Raw genomic sequence first — 18,886 nt, forward strand, 5'->3', positions numbered from 1 at the left:
GTTACCAGCGTGATAAAAAGGAGCCGGCCATATTTCTATACGGCCAGCAGCTGGGGAACGGCGGCAGAATGAAAGCTGTGAGTGTGTATGTGTGTCTGGGGGTGCTTGGAGGAGTGCCATGAGGGGGAAAGTTTAACCCTAACACAGATTGGCCTACTGTAGCGGTGCCAGGACCCTGACTCAACGCAACACAACACGCGCTCACATCAGGAAATCTGCTATACGAGCAAAGCACGCTCCTTTGTGACAGTTCTTCAGTTCTCAGTCCTTGCAACTAGCCATTCAAAGGATCAAACAGAGAAGGCAAATAGCAATGCAGTCTGAGCATCTTCATCAGGACAGGAAATATACAATGTAAATATTGGTTTCTTAACCATGGTCAATCAAGAATTGAAGACTTTTTTTAACATGCAATTTTATAACTGTGGTTATAAAGTCCCCGTCAGGACAAATACACAACTACTGCAGTTTTTTAATAGGTACTCCATACTAACATATGCTTTTGGTGATGGAATTTTTCAATATTCCATTCAGTACTAAAATTGTACAAAAAAGGAGACAAGAATAAAAAAAAAAAACAATCATACTGTCATTTCCATTCAAAAACCTAACGTGGTACTGTATCTTCTGAATTAAGGCCTGCGTTCGTAACACCTTGTAGTTCCATTTAACCCTTAGAGCTTGTTCAGTTCACTCTCTCAAGTGTGGATGCACTAAAAAAGGCTGAGGTTGCATCACTACTACAATATATTCAAAAGGTTAGGCACTTTGTAAATAACATCTGGAGCAGTCAAGAAGAATCGGTAGACCTGACAGTATGGTGAAGCCGTAAGCGATTTACGTAAAACCGTTCGTCTATACAATACAAAAAAGCACATAATGAATAGATAAAATATCTACAATTTGATATAAAACAAAGTACATTATGGTTGACAAAAGGTTTCACATATAGTGACATGTGCGAGGAATGGTCATCGGCAGCATAATGAACAATCTGCTTTCGCAACAGTGTGAAATAACGTGTAATTCTCTTAGATGGAGATGAAGGGTCGAATAAAACAATGTTTCTTGCATTTCCAGCCACTTCTGTAAACTTTCGCTCCATAAAAGGTACATCTATAACGCCAAGATAATATTTTTATGGGAATATTTGCATTAAGGGTGCGTCTCAGAGGCTGGCTTTGAGGGAAACTGGCCAGACGCCCGTTGTGGTCTACACTTAAATAACATCTGGAGCAGTCAAGAAGAATCGGTAGACCTGACAGTATGGTGAAGCCGTAAGCGATTTACGTAAAACCGTTCGTCTTTACAATACAAAAAAGCACATAATGAATAGATAAAATATCTACAATTTGATATAAAACAAAGTACATTATGGTTGTCAAAAGGTTTCACATATAGTGACATGTGCGAGGAATGGTCATCGGCAGCATAATGAACAATCTGCTTTCGCAACAGTGTGAAATAACGTGTAATTCTCTTAGATGGAGATGAAGGGTCGAATAAAACAATGTTTCTTGCATTTCCAGCCACTTCTGTAAACTTTCGCTCCATAAAAGGTACATCTATAACGCCAAGATAATATTTTTATGGGAATATTTGCATTAAGGGTGCGTCTCAGAGGCTGGCTTTGAGGGAAACTGGCCAGACGCCCGTTGTGGTCTACACTTGAAGCAATGGTCACTCTTTTCCCAGGTTACACAAGCACAATTTGGCATCTTTTGCCCTTAGAAAGGCAAAGATTAAGAAAAAGCCCATGTGTTTTCATATAAACTGTCAATCTTAAGTGTTTTTAAAAAGACCACACCCATCAAATCATTTAGCCTGACTGAAATGCATCAAAGTCAGGTGGGTTTGAGCCTTTTTATCCCACATCTGCTGCTGCTTTGTAAGCATACATGTATGTTTTATCCTTTGGACATTGAAAAACAAATACATGTATTACTGCATTTAACACCACCCGCAAAATAAGAGATGATAAAACTCATCATGATTCGAAAACAAAAACATCATCTGTAAGTGTGTGTAAATTAAAGCCATGCTAGCACCAGTCGTCCATCTCTGCCTCTGGGTAGTACTGCCGTGCCCGTCCTCTGCTGGCCCCGGGGCCCGTGATGAAGTGGTATCCGTTGGGAACCCCGCGGAACTGCTGTTGGGGAGGTGGGGGAATCGCCACGATCGGCATCCCTACAGTCTGGGCAAAACGGCCCGTCTGAGGGCTCGGATCCTCTTGGAAGATGGCGTAGGGCCCCAAGAAGGGTTCTGAGTTAATGCGACTGACGGGGGCCGGCGAGCTGGAGATGGAGCCGCTGTGTAAGAGGGCGTTGTGCTCGGACAGACCGCGGCTCAGCCTGCCGGGACTTGGGGGAAGCAAGCCGGCCTGTGTGCCCAGAAATTGCACAGGGGAGGAGTTGGCAGTCCTGTAAGCCACGGAGGGACGAGGAGTAAGGGGGGTCTGGGGCAGCTGTCTGCGCCCACGGCTTGGAGTGCTCGCCCCTGAGGTCAACAACACCGGGCTCCCCTTAGCCCACCCACTGCCCTAGATGAAAATTAAACAAGCAAATCAAAACAATAAAATGATGAGGGGGAAATGCCCAAAAGGTTAGACAGGGACCAGGGGCCAAAGAAGGAAGGAAGGAAAGGACGAGTAACATGTTGGGACGAGACAGCGGAAAAAGATGGATGATGATTAAGACAAAAACGAAAGCCTGTGTTTAACTCAGAACATTATCTTCATTACTGTTTAATGCATCTTGGCACTTTCCACAGATTTCTACCTTCATAACTATTTAATTTTTACCTTGTCTCAAATCCCTAACATGTTTTTCATTAGATCAAACTCAAAAGATCCTTTTATTCATTCTCTGATCATTTTCCAGTCTCTAACTTCTGACCTAGCCTTTCATTTTAACACATGTCCCTGTCCTGTCTTGACAACCCCATCCCACCTGCTTGTTGAGACTGGCCTCCTGGGCCTCACTGGGTGAGGTGGCACAGCTTGCAATGGCAGACTTGCTGGGACAGTGTTCCCGACTGCTGTAGCGATCACATGAGTAATACCGCTGCTTCTCCACTGAAGACGAATGATGCTTCCTCTCATGGGAACGACCTCGGTCATGCGGCCTCTCCTCTACAGGGTCAGCTGCTGTGCCTGAGAACCAACCAAAAACAAGAGGGAAAGAAAGACAAGCCATTAAAACATGCACTGCAACAAAGACTTTTCTTAATCCATACTTTTATCTTATTTTTAGACAAATTTACTTTACTTTTCTCAAATTACCCCTTTATTGACTGAAAATGATATTCTGGATAAATTCCAATTTGGATTTAGAGCTGGTCACAGTACAGAGACCGAAAAGTTGTGAACGATTTACTGATGGCAGTTGACTCTGGGTTGGGGGTTGTTTTAATTATGCTGGATCTCAGTGCCGCATTCGACACTGTTGATCACTCGATCCTATTAAAACGTTTGGAGTGTGATGTAGGCATCAAAGGAACAGCTTTAAAATGGTTTTATTCTGCATGATAGATTTTTTTTTGTTAATTTCGCAAATACTTCATCTTCTGTGGCTCCTTTAAAATATGGTCTTCCTCAAGGTTCTATTCTGGGCCCTACATTATTTTCATTGTACATGTGCCCACTTGGATCTATATGTCGTCGCTATGACATTTCCTTTCATATGTATGCTGATGACACTCAGATATATTTACCACTTAAAGTCGGGAACGAGCACTTGCTACATTCCCTGTTACTCTGTCTGGAAGAGGTCAAAATTTGGTTGTCTAAAAATTTTCTTCAGCTTAATGGAAAAAAATCTGAGATAATTATTTTTGGTCCACCAAAATTTAAAGAGATGATTTCCAGTACTATTGCTCCTTTAGAATTAATTATAAAAAAACTGTAAGAAACCTGGGTATCATAATTGATTCAACTCTCAGCTTTGACAATCAGATAAAGTTGGTAGTAAAAAGTAGTTTTTACCAACTTGGAATGATCTCCAGGTTAAAGCCAATTCTTAGTTTTAAAGGGGTCATATGATGCGATTAAAATTTTTCCTTTCTCTTTGAAGTGTTACAAGCTCTTGGTGCATTAAGAAGATCTGTAAAGTTGCAAAGACTAAAGTCTCAAATCCAAAGAGATATTCTTTATAAAAGTTAAGAGTCAACCACGCCTACCTAAAACGGCTCGTTCTAACATGCCCCCACATGTCTACGTCATGATGTGGGAAGATTTGCATAATGCCGCCCAAATGTTCACGCAAAGAAAGAAGGCGTAACTTTTATACTCGCTGTAATATTGTTGCTGCCACCATGTCGTGAAAGCGCTGTGTGTTTCGTTGTGAAAGCTAAACTACTTTGTTTGGTCTTCCAAAAGAGGATGATATCAGCTTCGTCATGCCTAAAGCTGATCCGTGCTGGTTGCTGAGGAAATATATCAACTTCGCGCTGTGGATTGCCGGATCGGCTTTCACTGTGGACGAAGTGGAGTCCAGCCCGGAGTCGTCACATGTGGTTGCCGCAAGCCCACCGGCCGCTCCTTCGTCGAATCCGCCAGCCGCCGCTCACTCTAGCCCGCCGTGTCGTCGGCCGTCGTTGTGAAAGCGAAACTACTTTGTTTGGTCTTCCAAAAGAGGACACAACTAGAAATCAGTGGTTAAGTTGTATTTACAACACTGTTCCAGAACACTTCAACCCAAATATTAATTTGTGTGCAGCACATTTTATGGAGGACTGTTTCCTGATCCTGGTAGAGTAGACTACAATGCCGGCTGTTCTGAGTCACAGACTGTAAGTACGTTTTCATTTAAAGGATTTGACACTTACGATTCAAACGCGAGATTTGAGCAGTGTAGAGTTGCGCTTGTTTGTCATTTCTCCAATCACAAATGCAGACATGGTTTTATGTTTACGCGGCGCGATGCAACGCAACACATAAAAGGCAGTAGAAGTCATTATAATCCGTAATTATGTCCCCACTGGATGCAACAAATGTCACACTTGTAATGGGTTTTCATGTTTTTGAATCGTCGCTCCGGCCGGACAGGGCATCACAGTATGGTAAGGGGCGTAACATTTCCGTCACACGCTTGAGGTATTCGGCCAATCACAATGCACTGAATAGCTGGCCAATCAGAGCACACCTCGCTTTTCAGACCGATGAGCTTTGTAAAAATCGACGCGTTTCAGAAAGGCGGCGTATAGAGGAGAAACAATAATGTACAGTATGTGGAAAATAATGTTTTTTTTTTACTTTAAACCGCATTAACACATTTCATTACACCAAATACACAAAATGTTCTTTTTAGCAACATCATATTTAGATTTAAATTAAATGATTTAGAGACCGTTATCCATGTATTTATTACCTCGAGATTGGATTATTGCAATTCTCTTTATGTTGGGATCTGTCAGCGACAACTATCTCGTCTGCAAATTGTACAGAATGCTGCAGTCAGGCTTTTGACAGGCACGAAAAAAAGGGATCATATTACTCCAGTATTATCCTCTCTCCATTGGCTACCAGTTCAGTACAGGATCGATTTGAAAATTTTATTAATGGTTTTTAAAGCACTTCATAACATGTCCCCAAGTTATGTCACCAATCTTTTAGAGTACCATACATCGGCTAGGACACTGAGATCAGCAGATAAACTGTTACTGGCAGTTCCTCGTTCCAAAAAAAAGTCTAAAGGCGATAGAGCATTTATGGTTGTGGCTCCCAAATTGTGGAATCGTCTTCCACTTCATATTCGGCAGGAATCCTTAGAAGTTTTTAAATCTCAGTTGAAAACTCATCTTTTTACATTAGCTTTCGTAGAGGAAAGATCTTCGTAGAGACCTTTCGTAGAGGAACAACCTCGATGTGTAATGACCAGATAAAGGGTATTTGTCATCTGTGGGTTGGTTCATTAAGTGGTTTATTTATTTATAAATTGTGAAGCACTTTGGCCAACAAAATTGCGTTAAAATGTGCTATACAAATAAATAAAAGTTGAAGTTGAAGTGAAAAATTGTGATTGACGTTTTTAAATTATTATTATTATTATTAAATTACTTACGTTTTGATGTTTTGACTACAAAATTCACTTCATGCTTAAAGAAAAACATGTTATTTGCCAATAAGGTAAATAAAACAATTAGAATTAGTCTTAATACAATAGTTTTGCTTTTTATAATATTTGTATATTTATAATATTTCTATTGGAAATCAAGTCAAAAATGTTGATATCTAAAATCATGATATCTTGCATAATTTTGCTGAAGTTCATTTATAATTTTTTATTGTTATTTTAACTATAAAACAAGAAGAAAATGTATTGTAATGTGGAAAGCAAAATACAACGCAATATCTGGTCATATTTTCTTTAAAAAATGTAGTAAGAACTTAAACGCTTCCATTTTAACAACTGAGAAAAAAAATTCTATTTTAAATTCAAGTATAATTATTTGTGCCAAACTTAAGAAAAGGTCAGGATTTTTTTTTTTCTTTTCTTTTTTTAAAGAAAATTAAAGGAAAAATAAAACAAAACAACAGGATTTCTTGAGCTATTGAGCCCAGCTGTGGCAGATCCATCTCTCTCAGTCTACCTCTCCTCTGGATTTTCACATTCCTCAACAGGCTCCAGTCAAAAACCTGACCGCCTGAATTTTTCTTCCCTGTTCTCAATTGGCCTGCTGAGAGGTAACCATAAATTATCAGGTCATGGGTCTGCATGTCTGTCAGTCCCTTTTATCTGGCTAATAGAGGCCAGCTGCGGCCGGACGCTCTCACACCAGGTCCTGCTTCTGCACTTCACTGATCCCGTCTGGGTTTAAGATCAGTTCAACCAATGCAACTAAAAATCTACAGAGAGATCCGCATATAAAACATTGGGCTTTTTCACTTCATGCAGCTAGTTTTTTGAGTTGTATTTTACAGGGAGCTAATGGAAGTGTATTGACCTGTAGCTTTGTGTTGTCCAGTGGGCGACCTGTCCAGAGATCTCTGTTTCTTGTCTCTGTCCCTACGATGATGGCATCGGTGATGATGGTGATGGTGATGTCGTTCTTGAACAGGTTTCGCCAAAGTGTAGTCATTCAGATTCACCTCCTGAGGGCGCTGTGGTGCAAAAGTGGATGCGGAGCGTCTCATGGGGGAATCAGGAATGGTCTGAGAAAGAAAACAAGGTGGTGGTTACATAAAGTCAGATGAATGCTTTTGGACATTGTTATCTTGGAATATTACAAGGAATGCTGCCTATAATAACACTGCCTTGTATGCTAAACCTCCATTTTATCTCAGATGCATCAATACAGGGATGAACTCCAGACCGCAGTAACGATCTAAGGGATCATTATGATATCAAAGTATCAGAGGCAATGTAACATCTGTAGCAGCTGAGCTAATCCCGTTTGAGGAAACACTTATTTTGGGCTTAGACCCTCAATTTATGCTCCCATCCACAGGTGCATTTTAATGGTGTGCCTCGGAATCTGTCTGAAATTATCAAAGGTCACTGGCTCTAGTCTCGCTGTACTAGACTTCCTTTGATTTCATGTTTTGCAGTACAACAGGCTGATAATCCTCAGATTCTTACTGACACTGAGGACAAACAGACCTGGGACTTACTGTAACCAATAACAAAGTTTAGCTCAGTGGTTGACTCCAAGGATTGTTTTGTATTATTTCAAAACAATTTAAATAATTTTGAGACCCTCCCAGAAGTGTGCTGATGCCCCACTGACGGAGATCCTTATGTCAAGCCAAGAATATATTCTTAGAAAACTGAATACAAAAAGTTGTTCTTACTTCCAGTAAAGTCCCAGGAGAATGACGGGAATGACTCCTCTGATGAAGCGCGTCAGAGGACAAAATAGAAGTGAAGGGCAGGGAAGACATGGAGAGAAGGAAAAAATAAATTTTCATGATAATGTACTTTAAAGAAACATTAAAAGTCATTCTGCATGATAGACAGTATTTTTGTGATTTCATATACTGTAGTTAGACTAGTGGTGTAGAAATTACATACTTCACCTTTAACACTGCATATGTGTAAACAAGACAAAGCCAAATGATAGTTTTGAATGCTCAAAAATGTTGTATTTTTAATGATTTTTATTTGATTTTATTTGTCGTCTTTTGCAGTGAATCAACTTAGTTCACCCAAAAATTACTTATACTCATCCTCATGTCGTTCCAACCCCGTAAGACCTTCGTTCATCTTCAAAACACAAATTAAGATATTTTTGATGAAATCCAAGGGCTTTCTGACCCTGCATAGGAACACGCAACGCAACAACCACACTCAAGGCCCAGAAAGGTAGTAAGGATATCGTTAAAATGTTTCATATGTTTTATGAAGCAAGAATACTTTTTGTGCGCAAAGAAAAAAAAATAATGATCATGTTGTGGTACTCTCGTGAATGTGCATGGAAGAGAAGAAATTGTTGAATAAAGTCATTATTTTTGTTTTCTTTGTGCACGAAAAGTATTATCGTAGCTTCAAAAATTTAGGGTTGAACCACTGATGTCACATGGACTATTTTAACAATGTCCTTACTACCTTTCTGGGCCTTGAAAGTGGTAGTTGCATTGCTGTCTATGCAGGGTCAGAAAGCTCTCGGATTTCATCAAAAATATGGTAATCTGTTTTCCGAATGTCTTTTGGTTTTGGAACGACATGAGGGTGAGTAATTAATGACAGAATTTTCATTTTTGGATGAACTATCCCTTTAAGCTTCCCTCTGGGAATTTATGTCATTGATTATTATCAATCCTCCTTCTATCCATCCATGACAGACACAAGTCATTCCTTAAGGCACACTTGTCAATCATAATATCTTTGCAGATCTTCCTAATGTCATAGTTTTGCAGAGTTTCTGGGTTGTGGTTGAACTAAATCTGCATTTGAGGCTGTAATTTGGCTCTATTTTCATCCGTTGAGCAGAAGGACTAGAGATGGCCAGGTGCCAATGGTGAAGGGATTTCCCCCGCAGAAAACAGAGGGATTTGGACATATTAGCAGGTGCTGAAACGTTACATTCAGCATCTAATGTCTCTTATCGGTTAGTCCAGCACTTTAAAGAGATTTGGTTTTGGATGGGAATCAAATTTGGGAGTGAAATAGAGGCACTCAGTGAGCCTGAGCAGCCCATTAGCACTAGAGAGGTGTGGGATAGGTGTGATTTGATAGGAGGAATACCCCGATGAGTCTTAATGGATGTATTGTCTTTTGCAGAGTCCAAATGGAATGTGAATTTCATAGTCAGATGATTTTAGATTTATTTTTCCAATGTCTTGGTTGTTCTCACATACTATAACATTAACTATAAGCAAACTAAAAGCTGAGATCCCAAAACAACACAATCCATTAGTGAAATGCATTAGACTTTTAGCCGGTTCTGTGCAAATTACATTTAAAATAAAAACAGAAGAATGCCATTCAGTATTCAAACCAATATGGATTTTTAAATCCATCTCAAAATAACCATAAAGTAATCTCAACCTTTTTTCTTGAGAGTCTACTTATTCAGATTGTGAGCTTCATTTCACTTCCTCTTAGCCTGCACAAGCTGAAAACTGATCCAGGGTGCAGATCTGGCAACCTACCAAAGACTAATTGTATTATGTTTTACTTCCCCTGTGCCCTGAAATAGGACAAACGTCCTATTTTCATTAGACTTGGCATGCAAAACCAATACATAAACCATGTGCAATGTTCTCTTCACATATTCACCCTATTTTTAATGTAATAGCATGTGTGGCTATTTGTAACTTGAATGTGCGAGGCTTCCAGTGTCATCCGCTTCCACTTATTTTAGCTGTAAAAACAGCTCGTTGTGATGCTTGATATTGCAAACAGATATTACTTATCACAGTATTTTAATGTACTGTCATAATTATAATTGTATTGACTGACTCATATTTATTTATATATATTAGGGCTGTCAGTTTAATGCGTTAACTTAATTAGTTATAAAAAAATAACGCGATTAAAATATTTTAATGCAGTTAACGCACTGGCCCCGCCCCCAGACATGTACATCATCTTACATTTCATATAGTTGGTTGTTGACAAATATGATGCAGGGTAACAACTCCATAAATGCAGTTATGCCCTAAAATTCAAGATATTGGTGCAAAAATGCCCCTGTACTGTATGTGTTTTTGGCTCATATTTATATCATACAATATTTCACGAGCAGGGAGAGCAGTAGGCTATTACACGAGTGCTGATTTTGTCCCGAATATCACAAGTTTAAATGTGATTTTATACAACAGTTCAGTAAATAAGAAGTTGATATTGTATTATATTTCAATAGTATGTGTTTTGCTCAATTTTGCAATAAAAAGCCATAGCAGAATTGTTGCATCTTCGAGCAACACAGCGGTGTTTAGTTTCTGAATGAATCCGCGTTTTGAACGAATCGTGTGAATCAATGATTCAATGGCCCATTCATAAAGACAGCCGTTCCCATTCAGTCGGTTCACTCGGTACAACACATGACTATGGGATATCGCACTCTTGTTTCATCTGCTGAAGCCAATGACACATGACAACGTGGGCTGGGCTACCTGCCCACAGCATATAAATGCAGTCGTATGGGTCATTCCCTCTGTTCTTTAGCGCTTCACCGCGCTGTTAGAACATGTCACGCCACATTCACAAGAAAACCCACGGTGGTGACTTGTTGAAGAAGAAAAGGCATAAAAGATGAGTTTTTAGCTCAAGTTTAGCACAGCTAACAAATGGCTAATAAACTTTCTCATGAGAAATGTGAGAAAGCCAGGTGTGTGTGTGCGCTGCCAGCAATTCTATCGTTCCGCACTTACGCGGTGTGTAGCATGTGCTTGGTGGCTCAGTGGCCAAACATGGTCCACTCCAGTCTTCCAGGGCTTATCCTGATGCGGCTCTCACCATTGTTGGCATGGCCATGGAGTATTAGGGCAATTTGTGGGGAAGTTGGTGTAGTGTTCACGACAAGGTTCCTCTGGCCGCCCCCAGAGTCTGAGCAGAACTTTAACTGTCTCGCTAGATGCGGACGAGGAATGCTCTGATTATATTTTTCAGGCTGGGTCCCTTGCACTGGTCTGTATTGGAGAGTGGCAGCAAAGTTTGTCAGTGGAGTGGCTTGACCCTCCTCCGATACAGAGAGATTGCGGGTTATGACTCCTGTAGAAACAGTGATGAGAACCTGCCTGATGATATATCCTAATTGTGTAAAGACCCTGCTAGATAGGGGGTTCGGTTTTGAGGATGATGTCAATAAAAGAATGTGTGTTCATCATTCAAGGTCATATGTGTTGATTTGTCAAAACAATCACAATACATTGGAATTATTTACCTCACGATCAGGCCATGTGCTGACAGAGGAGGTATATGCAGTTATATGCAATATCCAGCAATGTTTACAAACAAAAAGGGGCACAGGAGTTCCCCAGGTGATTTGTCACCACCCCGGGATCCTCCCTGTCAACCTGAAGCAGTGGCACGCACGTGCAATAGCACGGGCTATAAGCTGCGCATTCTTTCGTGCACCCTCCCATGTTTCGGCGGAGTAATTGCAACAGCAGTACCCGAGAGGGCTTCCCCAGTGCTGAGGGAGGAAATCCATACTGTCCTCAGCAAGGTGGCAATTCAGGTGGTGCCACAGGGGAAGGTGGAGGAAGAGGGTTTCGCAGCCGTTACTTTCTCCTCCTAAAGAAAAGTGTTTTTTTTCCACCCTTAGATTCAAGACTGTTGAACAAGCATTTAATGTATTATATAATGCAAAATGCTTATAATACGTCACCTGTCATGCCCTCTGCAATGCATCCTCAGGACTGGCTTACATCAGTGGGTTTGCCCGATGCATATAATATGTTCTGTAAAGCTGCTTTGCAATGATTTGTATCGTGAAAGGCGCTATACAAATAAACCTGAATTTAATTGAATATGGCCACCCGGGGCACAGACATTTTCGGAGGTCTCCGTCGAGGGTGCCTACAATTTTTTGGGTCCCTAGCGCCACACATATCTGCAAGTGGATATAACATCCACCAAGTGGATGTTATATCGGAGTCGGCAGACAGACTCAAAGCACAACAGGGGCAGAGGATTATCACAGCTCTCTAGCTCAGTTTCGGGTGAGGAGGCGAGAGCCTTTTTCTTAATTGAGAATGCTGGGGCTCATGGCTTCGATAACAGTAATACGGCTTGGTCTTCTCTTTATGCGTGGGTTCCGGTGCTGGGCGCTGAATACGACATTTAAAACAGACATGCGTCGATAGTGCCGATGTGCGTTCAGGCACTGATCCCCTGGGAAACCCCAATTTGTTGACAGAGGAAATACCCAGGGCAGGGTTACGCCATGTGTAGTAGTGACAAGTAGTAGTGACAACAAATGCGTCACTCACGATATGGACAAGGAACTTTTAAGAGGAGAGTGGTCGACAGCGCTGTAAGAGCATCAAATAAACTTTTTGGAGTAGTTCTCTTGGTGCTGAGACACTTGGCCCAGTAGGGCAAACGTGTTAGTCAGAATGAGAAATACGACGTGGTGTCGTACATAATTGGCAAGGGAGCATTTGTTCTCTTCCCCTGCTACAACTGGAACGGATGCTCTGGATATGGGGCAGACCTGTGGTCCCCCATGGAGTGATGTTTGTACTAATGGCGCAGATCTGGGATCGGGTTCCACAGAACCGGTGTTGATCTTTTTGCATCTGCAGAAAACACGCGCTGCCCGCTCTTTTCTTGATTATGGAAAGCCTCACTTGGGTTGGATGCCTTGTCGCTTGTATAGTCCAGGGCCCTGCTGTACGCATTCCCGCTGAGGGAATTGATACAGCCCACCCTGGACAGGGCGCGGGGTTTGTCACTGATTTTGGTGGCTCCTCACTGACCAGCGAATACATGGCACGCAAGCATAATGACATTGCTTTTTAAGGACGCCGTGGTGTCTATTTCCCTATGCAATGACCTGCTGTCCCAGGCAGGAGGCAGACTTTGCACCCTCAGCTGGAACTGTGGTTGCTAGGGCCTGCCTGTTGAGAGGGAAAATCTGATAGATCTGTTTAATCTAACAAGAATGCCTGCAATGGGTAGATTGTTGCATATTTAAAGCTTGGTGCGGGCAAGGCTCGTTATTGTCAGTGCCCGATTGAGGAGATACTGATTTTCTGAAGGAAGGTCATTCCCATTCCACAATGGAGGTTATTGAACAGCGGTTTGTCTTGTCATGAGGGCATTGCATTGAGGCTGCTGCGCCATTTGAAGCGCGCACCTGCTTGCCTTGTGGTTTCTTAAATGACCGGGTATTCTTCATTTTTTTAGCTCTGCTCTGTCTCACGCAAGGACGTGAGAGTGAGCTTTTCGAAGCATACTCCTTTGATGGGGTGCATGGGAAGACGCATTCGGCGTGTATGTATTGTGTAAGTGGTTTTAAGTGCTCAAGTCACCCGCACAAGCGCTGTTGTATGCGTGCTGTCCGCACAGTCACAAAGGTTGGGCTGCACGGGGACCCTCCTGATGATGGCAATCATGTCATACAGCAGTGAGCGGACCATCGTGGAACTTCCACGTTCTGCTCCATCTAGCGCACGTTAGAACGTATGCATTTCAAGGTACTCCTTTGGCCATAAGTGCAGAAAGACGTGTTCAGCGCATACACACTTTCTAGTTGACTTTGTTTCCAAGCGCTCAGGTCACTTGCACGAGTGCTGTGGTACACACTGTCAACACAGATGCAAAAATTTTACTGCACGCAGACAGTGTGCGTGGATGTCCACAGACGCCCTCCTGTTGAAAAGGTGTATGTCGCACGGAAGGTGCGTGGAATGCGGGCAGTCGAAGTACTTAGGGCTTAGGTCTACAGACTATGTGTGAACCTTGTGCATCAAATTTTGAGTTGGGTGATATTGCATCCAAACGCAGCGTACCGTGATGGCACGCGTAGGCTGCATCACTCCTCCCTCTCTCCTCTCCACGTGTAGCTGGTGTGTGGTGAGCGCACTGGCACTGTTGTATTGTGGCTGCCTTCGCATCATCCAAGTGGGCGCTGCACACTGGTGGTTGAGGAGAAATCCCCTCATATGATTGTAAAGCGCTTTGGGTATACAAGCAATACACAATGAATGCGTTATATGAATGCCCCATTCATCCATTCATCACAGAGACGTCTACTTGATGTCTGCGTTTACATCTGCAACATGTTTTTTTACAGTATTTGTTCATCTGCAATACGCCTATATAGGAGGTTTCCTATCAGATGTCAAGTGGACATTTATTAGATGTCTTTAATATGTTTATGATTTAGAACATATGTAAAACTGACATCTTAAAGGCGCCTGTCAGATGTTTGTACACAGCAGATGCTTTCCAGATTAAGCAATCTTTAACAGACATCTTGACTTGCAAAATTACCTGTGCTATCTGGGTATACACCAGACAGGAGTGCACTTCCACTCAAGCTGCCTGCCCTGTCAAATCTCTGACTCAGAGGAAGACAGGAGTTTTCATGCTCTTGTAAAATATGTATGCAGGTACAGTGAGCAGATGCAGGCTGTGACCAGCTTTTTGTGCCCGTGTGAAGCCACTACTTGAATGGCGTTTTTCGCATTGGATTGTAGAAAGCTGTGCATATAAGACATGCCTGTTATGACTAATACTAATAGGTGCTTGGGCGCTCTACGAGGGGTGTGGAAACATCATGGGTATGGTTTAAGATGTGCCATGCGATTGCCATTTAGGCATCACTGCACTAGTCTGTTCATTTGTTTACTAGACATCACTGTGGCAACGGTAGCTATGTCTGTGCTTACCGCAGGACTTTTTAAACCGCAGGCCATCACTCCCTTGTAAAATAAAGGTGTATGTGGCGGTGCTGGTCCCTTATGTTTAGTTCAGTGACTTTGTGGGGCATGTATATATGTCCCATAGTCATGTCTTGTACCGAGTGAACCGACTTGCAAACTCTAATCTTGCCTTTCTAGTTTTGTTGCTTGTCAGAGGTTTGCATCTTGCTGTGTAGCATCTGTAGTTCTGTGTCAAAGTTTCCTGTGGACAGTAGATTGTCAGAGCATCACCCCAGCTTTCTGGAGGTTTTTGATGATTTTACAGACATAAATTTTAGGGTTCATTTTCACAGCTTTTATGATTTGTCTGTCATCAACTACTGTTGTTTTTCTCAGCTGATCAGGTTGTTGTTGATTGCTGATGTCGCTGGTGGTTTCCAAACTCTTGATTTCTCCATGCCCTTTGTTTTTAATTGACTTCCTCTTTTCTTTTAGCATCCAAATTGCTTGCTTTTCTCTCAAAGTCAGCTCCCTCGTCTTCATCCTGGTTTGTGTCATCAATTTGTGTCATCATGGTGTGTCATCATCGAATGCAAGACTCAGAATGCAGAAGCAATGGATATAAATACGACACATTCCCTGCTTTTAATATCTGAAGAATTAATGCAACAGGACACAGTTGATCACTTAGAAAGACCTGTGAGGCAACTGTTCCAATACTTCAGGTTAAGCTCACATCAGATAGGGGGATGAAACTCTAAAAGCGCTGATCTTCTTAGCTGGTAAAACATGTATGTGTTGAAACACCCAATAATAAAATTTGACCATTTGTAGTTTTGTCTCATATTCATCTTTTAATCATATTTACAGATTTCTTGACTCCACAGCAAACAGAGCAATTTTACCTTTACTGTTCCAACACTTATGGAGGGCACTGTATATATACATTGATTTAATATAATACCTGCATCTCTGCGTTGAGTTTTGGCATGGATACTGCACGTCCTTGGCCTTCAAGGCTGCCAGAGGTTACTGTGTTGGCACTGTTCTCCATCTTCCTCATTTCTACTGACTCCTATTAAATACACACAATAAGAGATAAAATCCACATTAAAGAAAGACAATGCATGTGTCAGAAAGAGTCAGCATTTTTTATTTACAGCACCTGGGCAGTATTTGCATTTGAGGCATCCTCTGATTGACCTCTGGACATTGGCCGTCGTTTAGATCGTGGGACCTCCTTGGACTTCTCTGAGGCCCAGGATGAAGATCCCTTTATTGTGTTATCAAGACTGGGCATGAAATTTGACAACGTATTAGAGTAGATACACTTGTCATGGCAAAGAGATTAATTCAAGTGTGCACTGAATATGAATGCAGCAAGGATTCTGTGCTCACTGTGTGCGTCCGTTGTTGAGCGTTGTGGAGCTTGGTCTGGTCTGAGCTTGAAACTCTGAGGCCGAATCTACACTGTTCACAGCCTGATCTTGCATGTGGGTTAGTGGGAGAATAGGCTCTAAAAGAGCACTGACTTTATTCTTCAAACAGAGAGAATCAAAACACATTTACTTTCAGTTGGAAGATTGGAAGTCTTTATGTTTTTATGATCTTAAAGAAATATCTGAAGGCTTACATTTGAAATGAGTAAATTTATCTAATTTTATTCCATTACATATTATAACATACATACATTTTCATTGTACATCTATTTGTTATTTTACAGTTTGATGACTTTAATATTATTTTAAAAATGTGCAAAATAGCACAAAAATCTGACTAGTAGTGTAAGTGTATATATATATATATCACCTGAGATCCAGGTCCTGCCTGTTCTTTCTGCTGCTGTTGCTGCATCTGAAGTCTTTTGGCTCTGTTTTGCTTGTAATAGTCAAAAATCATAAGAGCCGCATATACCTTCCCCACTGTAAGCTCATTGGCTGCAAAAAGACAAATGCACCTTAGTTATGTGCTGTGTGGACAGTCCACTGGTGACCACTAGATGTCGCTGTGTATTGTATTTGGAGATGTTTGCACATGTCAAATTACTTGGGTTCTGTTTAGATAATTCATAAGCATGAGGCTGTACTTCAGTGTTAGTCTTGTAATATGTAGATGCAAGTATTTCTGTAGCAAAAGTAAGAAAGGATCTCCTGGGTGATGATTCATAATGTGTTTACGTTTGTGCGGAGTGACCAGCAGGTCCATAGTCTTCTGAGACAGGTTTGGCCAGACTGTAGCGAGCTCCTTCTTCAGTTCAGCATCTGACAGACGTTGGGCCACCATGCCTGTGGAGATATTCATGAACACAGAGGAAAGAGTCTAATTAGACTATATCTTATATATACACGATTCAGTTTAGTCTAATTATTTTGGTGTTTCATAAATATTTTCAACATTTCTCTTTTATCTCCTGTAATATAACTATAAGTTCCTGAATTTAGATCAATGCAATGAAAGGCAAACACTTTTTGCTGAGGATTTGGAAGAATTTAGTGATGCTAGAACAACTATTTAATCTCCTGTTATCAAAATAATAATTATAATATAAAATTACTTATATATTATTTAAGTTTAGTGAATTTAGATCAATACATCGCAAAGCAAAATTGTGAAAATGAAGCTAGAAAAACCCATCCAGTGCCAAACACTCAGAGTGATACAACAGATGCTACACACACCATCCCACACACACTGCTCTGAAGAGTGGAAATGGCACTAGCAGCAGCAGCAGAACAGATCACACTGAATAAATGAGTAAGTCTCTCCATTAGGCACTAATCACATTTGGAGTTATTTGGAAAAGAGAAAGATGGATTTTAAAAAGAGAGGGAAGGTGGAACAATTATCTAAATGCTAATCTATACAATAATTACACAATCATTTAGACAATGAAAAGGGCACCAGACCGACCTGAAGCCAGTTTGATCTCCAGGGCTGTGCGGATCAGAGCCATCAGGGTGGAGGTGAAGTGCACACTGTTGTCATCTGCAATAGGCATGTTCATTTTCACCAGCCGCTGGGGTGGGGGGTATGGGGTGCATGAGGTTTATTAGTGGGGTAAAAACACTTCTCAAAATCAGCATCATCCAGAACAACCCAAAAACTCAAACAAAACAGTTTGTGTGCATCTGAGATTTGACATGATTATTTCATATCCTTCTATCGATTCATGCATTCTAGAAATCAAGCAATACATTTATTGGATCAGTTTGGTAATTCAAAAAGGTAGAATCCTGTTATAATCTTAGCGTTTCAAGCACACAAACAATTTTGTTCACATAGAGAATAGAAACAAGAATCTAACATTCACATTCACTGCTATAGGCTACAATCCGCAATCAAAGTGCACTGGTGATAAACCGACACCGACTTGAGAGTGGAGAAAAGCATGTTCACATAACCATGAGGGGCTTCAGAGAACATGGGAGCTCGACTCTGAGTGTTACTAATCAATAAAATTGCAGCAAATAGCTGCTTTTAGATTTAAAAGTTTCAATTGGTGACCAGATGTGGCTTTTTTAGAGCTGAAACAATGTTAAACACACTGGCAACATTCAACTGAATCATTCTGATGACACCTTTGAAAAATAGTAAAAATCATGTCTAAAATATCAATTGTGTAATTGAGTCTCAAATTACATACTTCACCTTTAAAGGTGCACTCATTTATTATTATTATTTTGCTTATATTGCACCAGAAAATGCAGCTGTTCTGTACTTACTGTATACTGACACCTAGTGGTGTGGATGTTGCCTCACAAATTTTTTTTTTTTATAATGCATTCACAGAAATACTATACTAGCAGTCAGTCATGATTAATTTATTCTGTGCTGTAAGAAAAGGTCTCCAAAAATATGAGTGTTACAGAAATAAAATTAATTGTATTTGGCTAGTCATGTGATCTCAAAATGGGCGACCTGCTCTATGGAAAATAAAAGTTTTTATTAGAGTGACTGCACATGATTTTAAACATATTTCTCTATTAAAGGGGTCATATGGTGCGATTTCAATTTTTCCTTTCTCTTTGGAGTGTTACAAGCTCTTGGTGCATAAAGAAGATCTGTAAAGTTGCAAAGACTAAAGTCTCAAATCCAAAGAGATATTCTTTATAAAAGTTAAGAGTCAGCCAC

General features: G+C 40.9%; 1 protein-coding gene across 1 annotated transcript in view; it reads right to left on the minus strand.

Annotated features, from left to right (window-relative positions):
• Window positions 1–1,204: 1,204 nt before the first annotated feature.
• Window positions 1,205–18,886, minus strand: part of LOC107560222 (voltage-dependent N-type calcium channel subunit alpha-1B-like) — a gene marked incomplete at its 5' end in the record, with an annotated part of 84,391 nt that continues 66,709 nt past the window's right edge. The window contains 10 exons of the mRNA XM_016244338.1: window positions 1,205–2,539; window positions 2,949–3,151; window positions 6,943–7,150; window positions 7,790–7,828; window positions 15,720–15,830; window positions 15,921–16,047; window positions 16,154–16,293; window positions 16,565–16,692; window positions 16,933–17,040; window positions 17,666–17,771. Coding sequence (XP_016099824.1) covers window positions 2,042–2,539; window positions 2,949–3,151; window positions 6,943–7,150; window positions 7,790–7,828; window positions 15,720–15,830; window positions 15,921–16,047; window positions 16,154–16,293; window positions 16,565–16,692; window positions 16,933–17,040; window positions 17,666–17,771 — 1,668 coding nt within the window. The remainder of the gene's footprint in view (window positions 2,540–2,948; window positions 3,152–6,942; window positions 7,151–7,789; window positions 7,829–15,719; window positions 15,831–15,920; window positions 16,048–16,153; window positions 16,294–16,564; window positions 16,693–16,932; window positions 17,041–17,665; window positions 17,772–18,886) is intronic.

Source organism: Sinocyclocheilus grahami, unplaced genomic scaffold (assembly GCF_001515645.1).
Source record: "Sinocyclocheilus grahami isolate Dianchi unplaced genomic scaffold, SAMN03320097.WGS_v1.1 scaffold715.1, whole genome shotgun sequence".
NCBI lineage: Eukaryota > Metazoa > Chordata > Actinopteri > Cypriniformes > Cyprinidae > Sinocyclocheilus > Sinocyclocheilus grahami.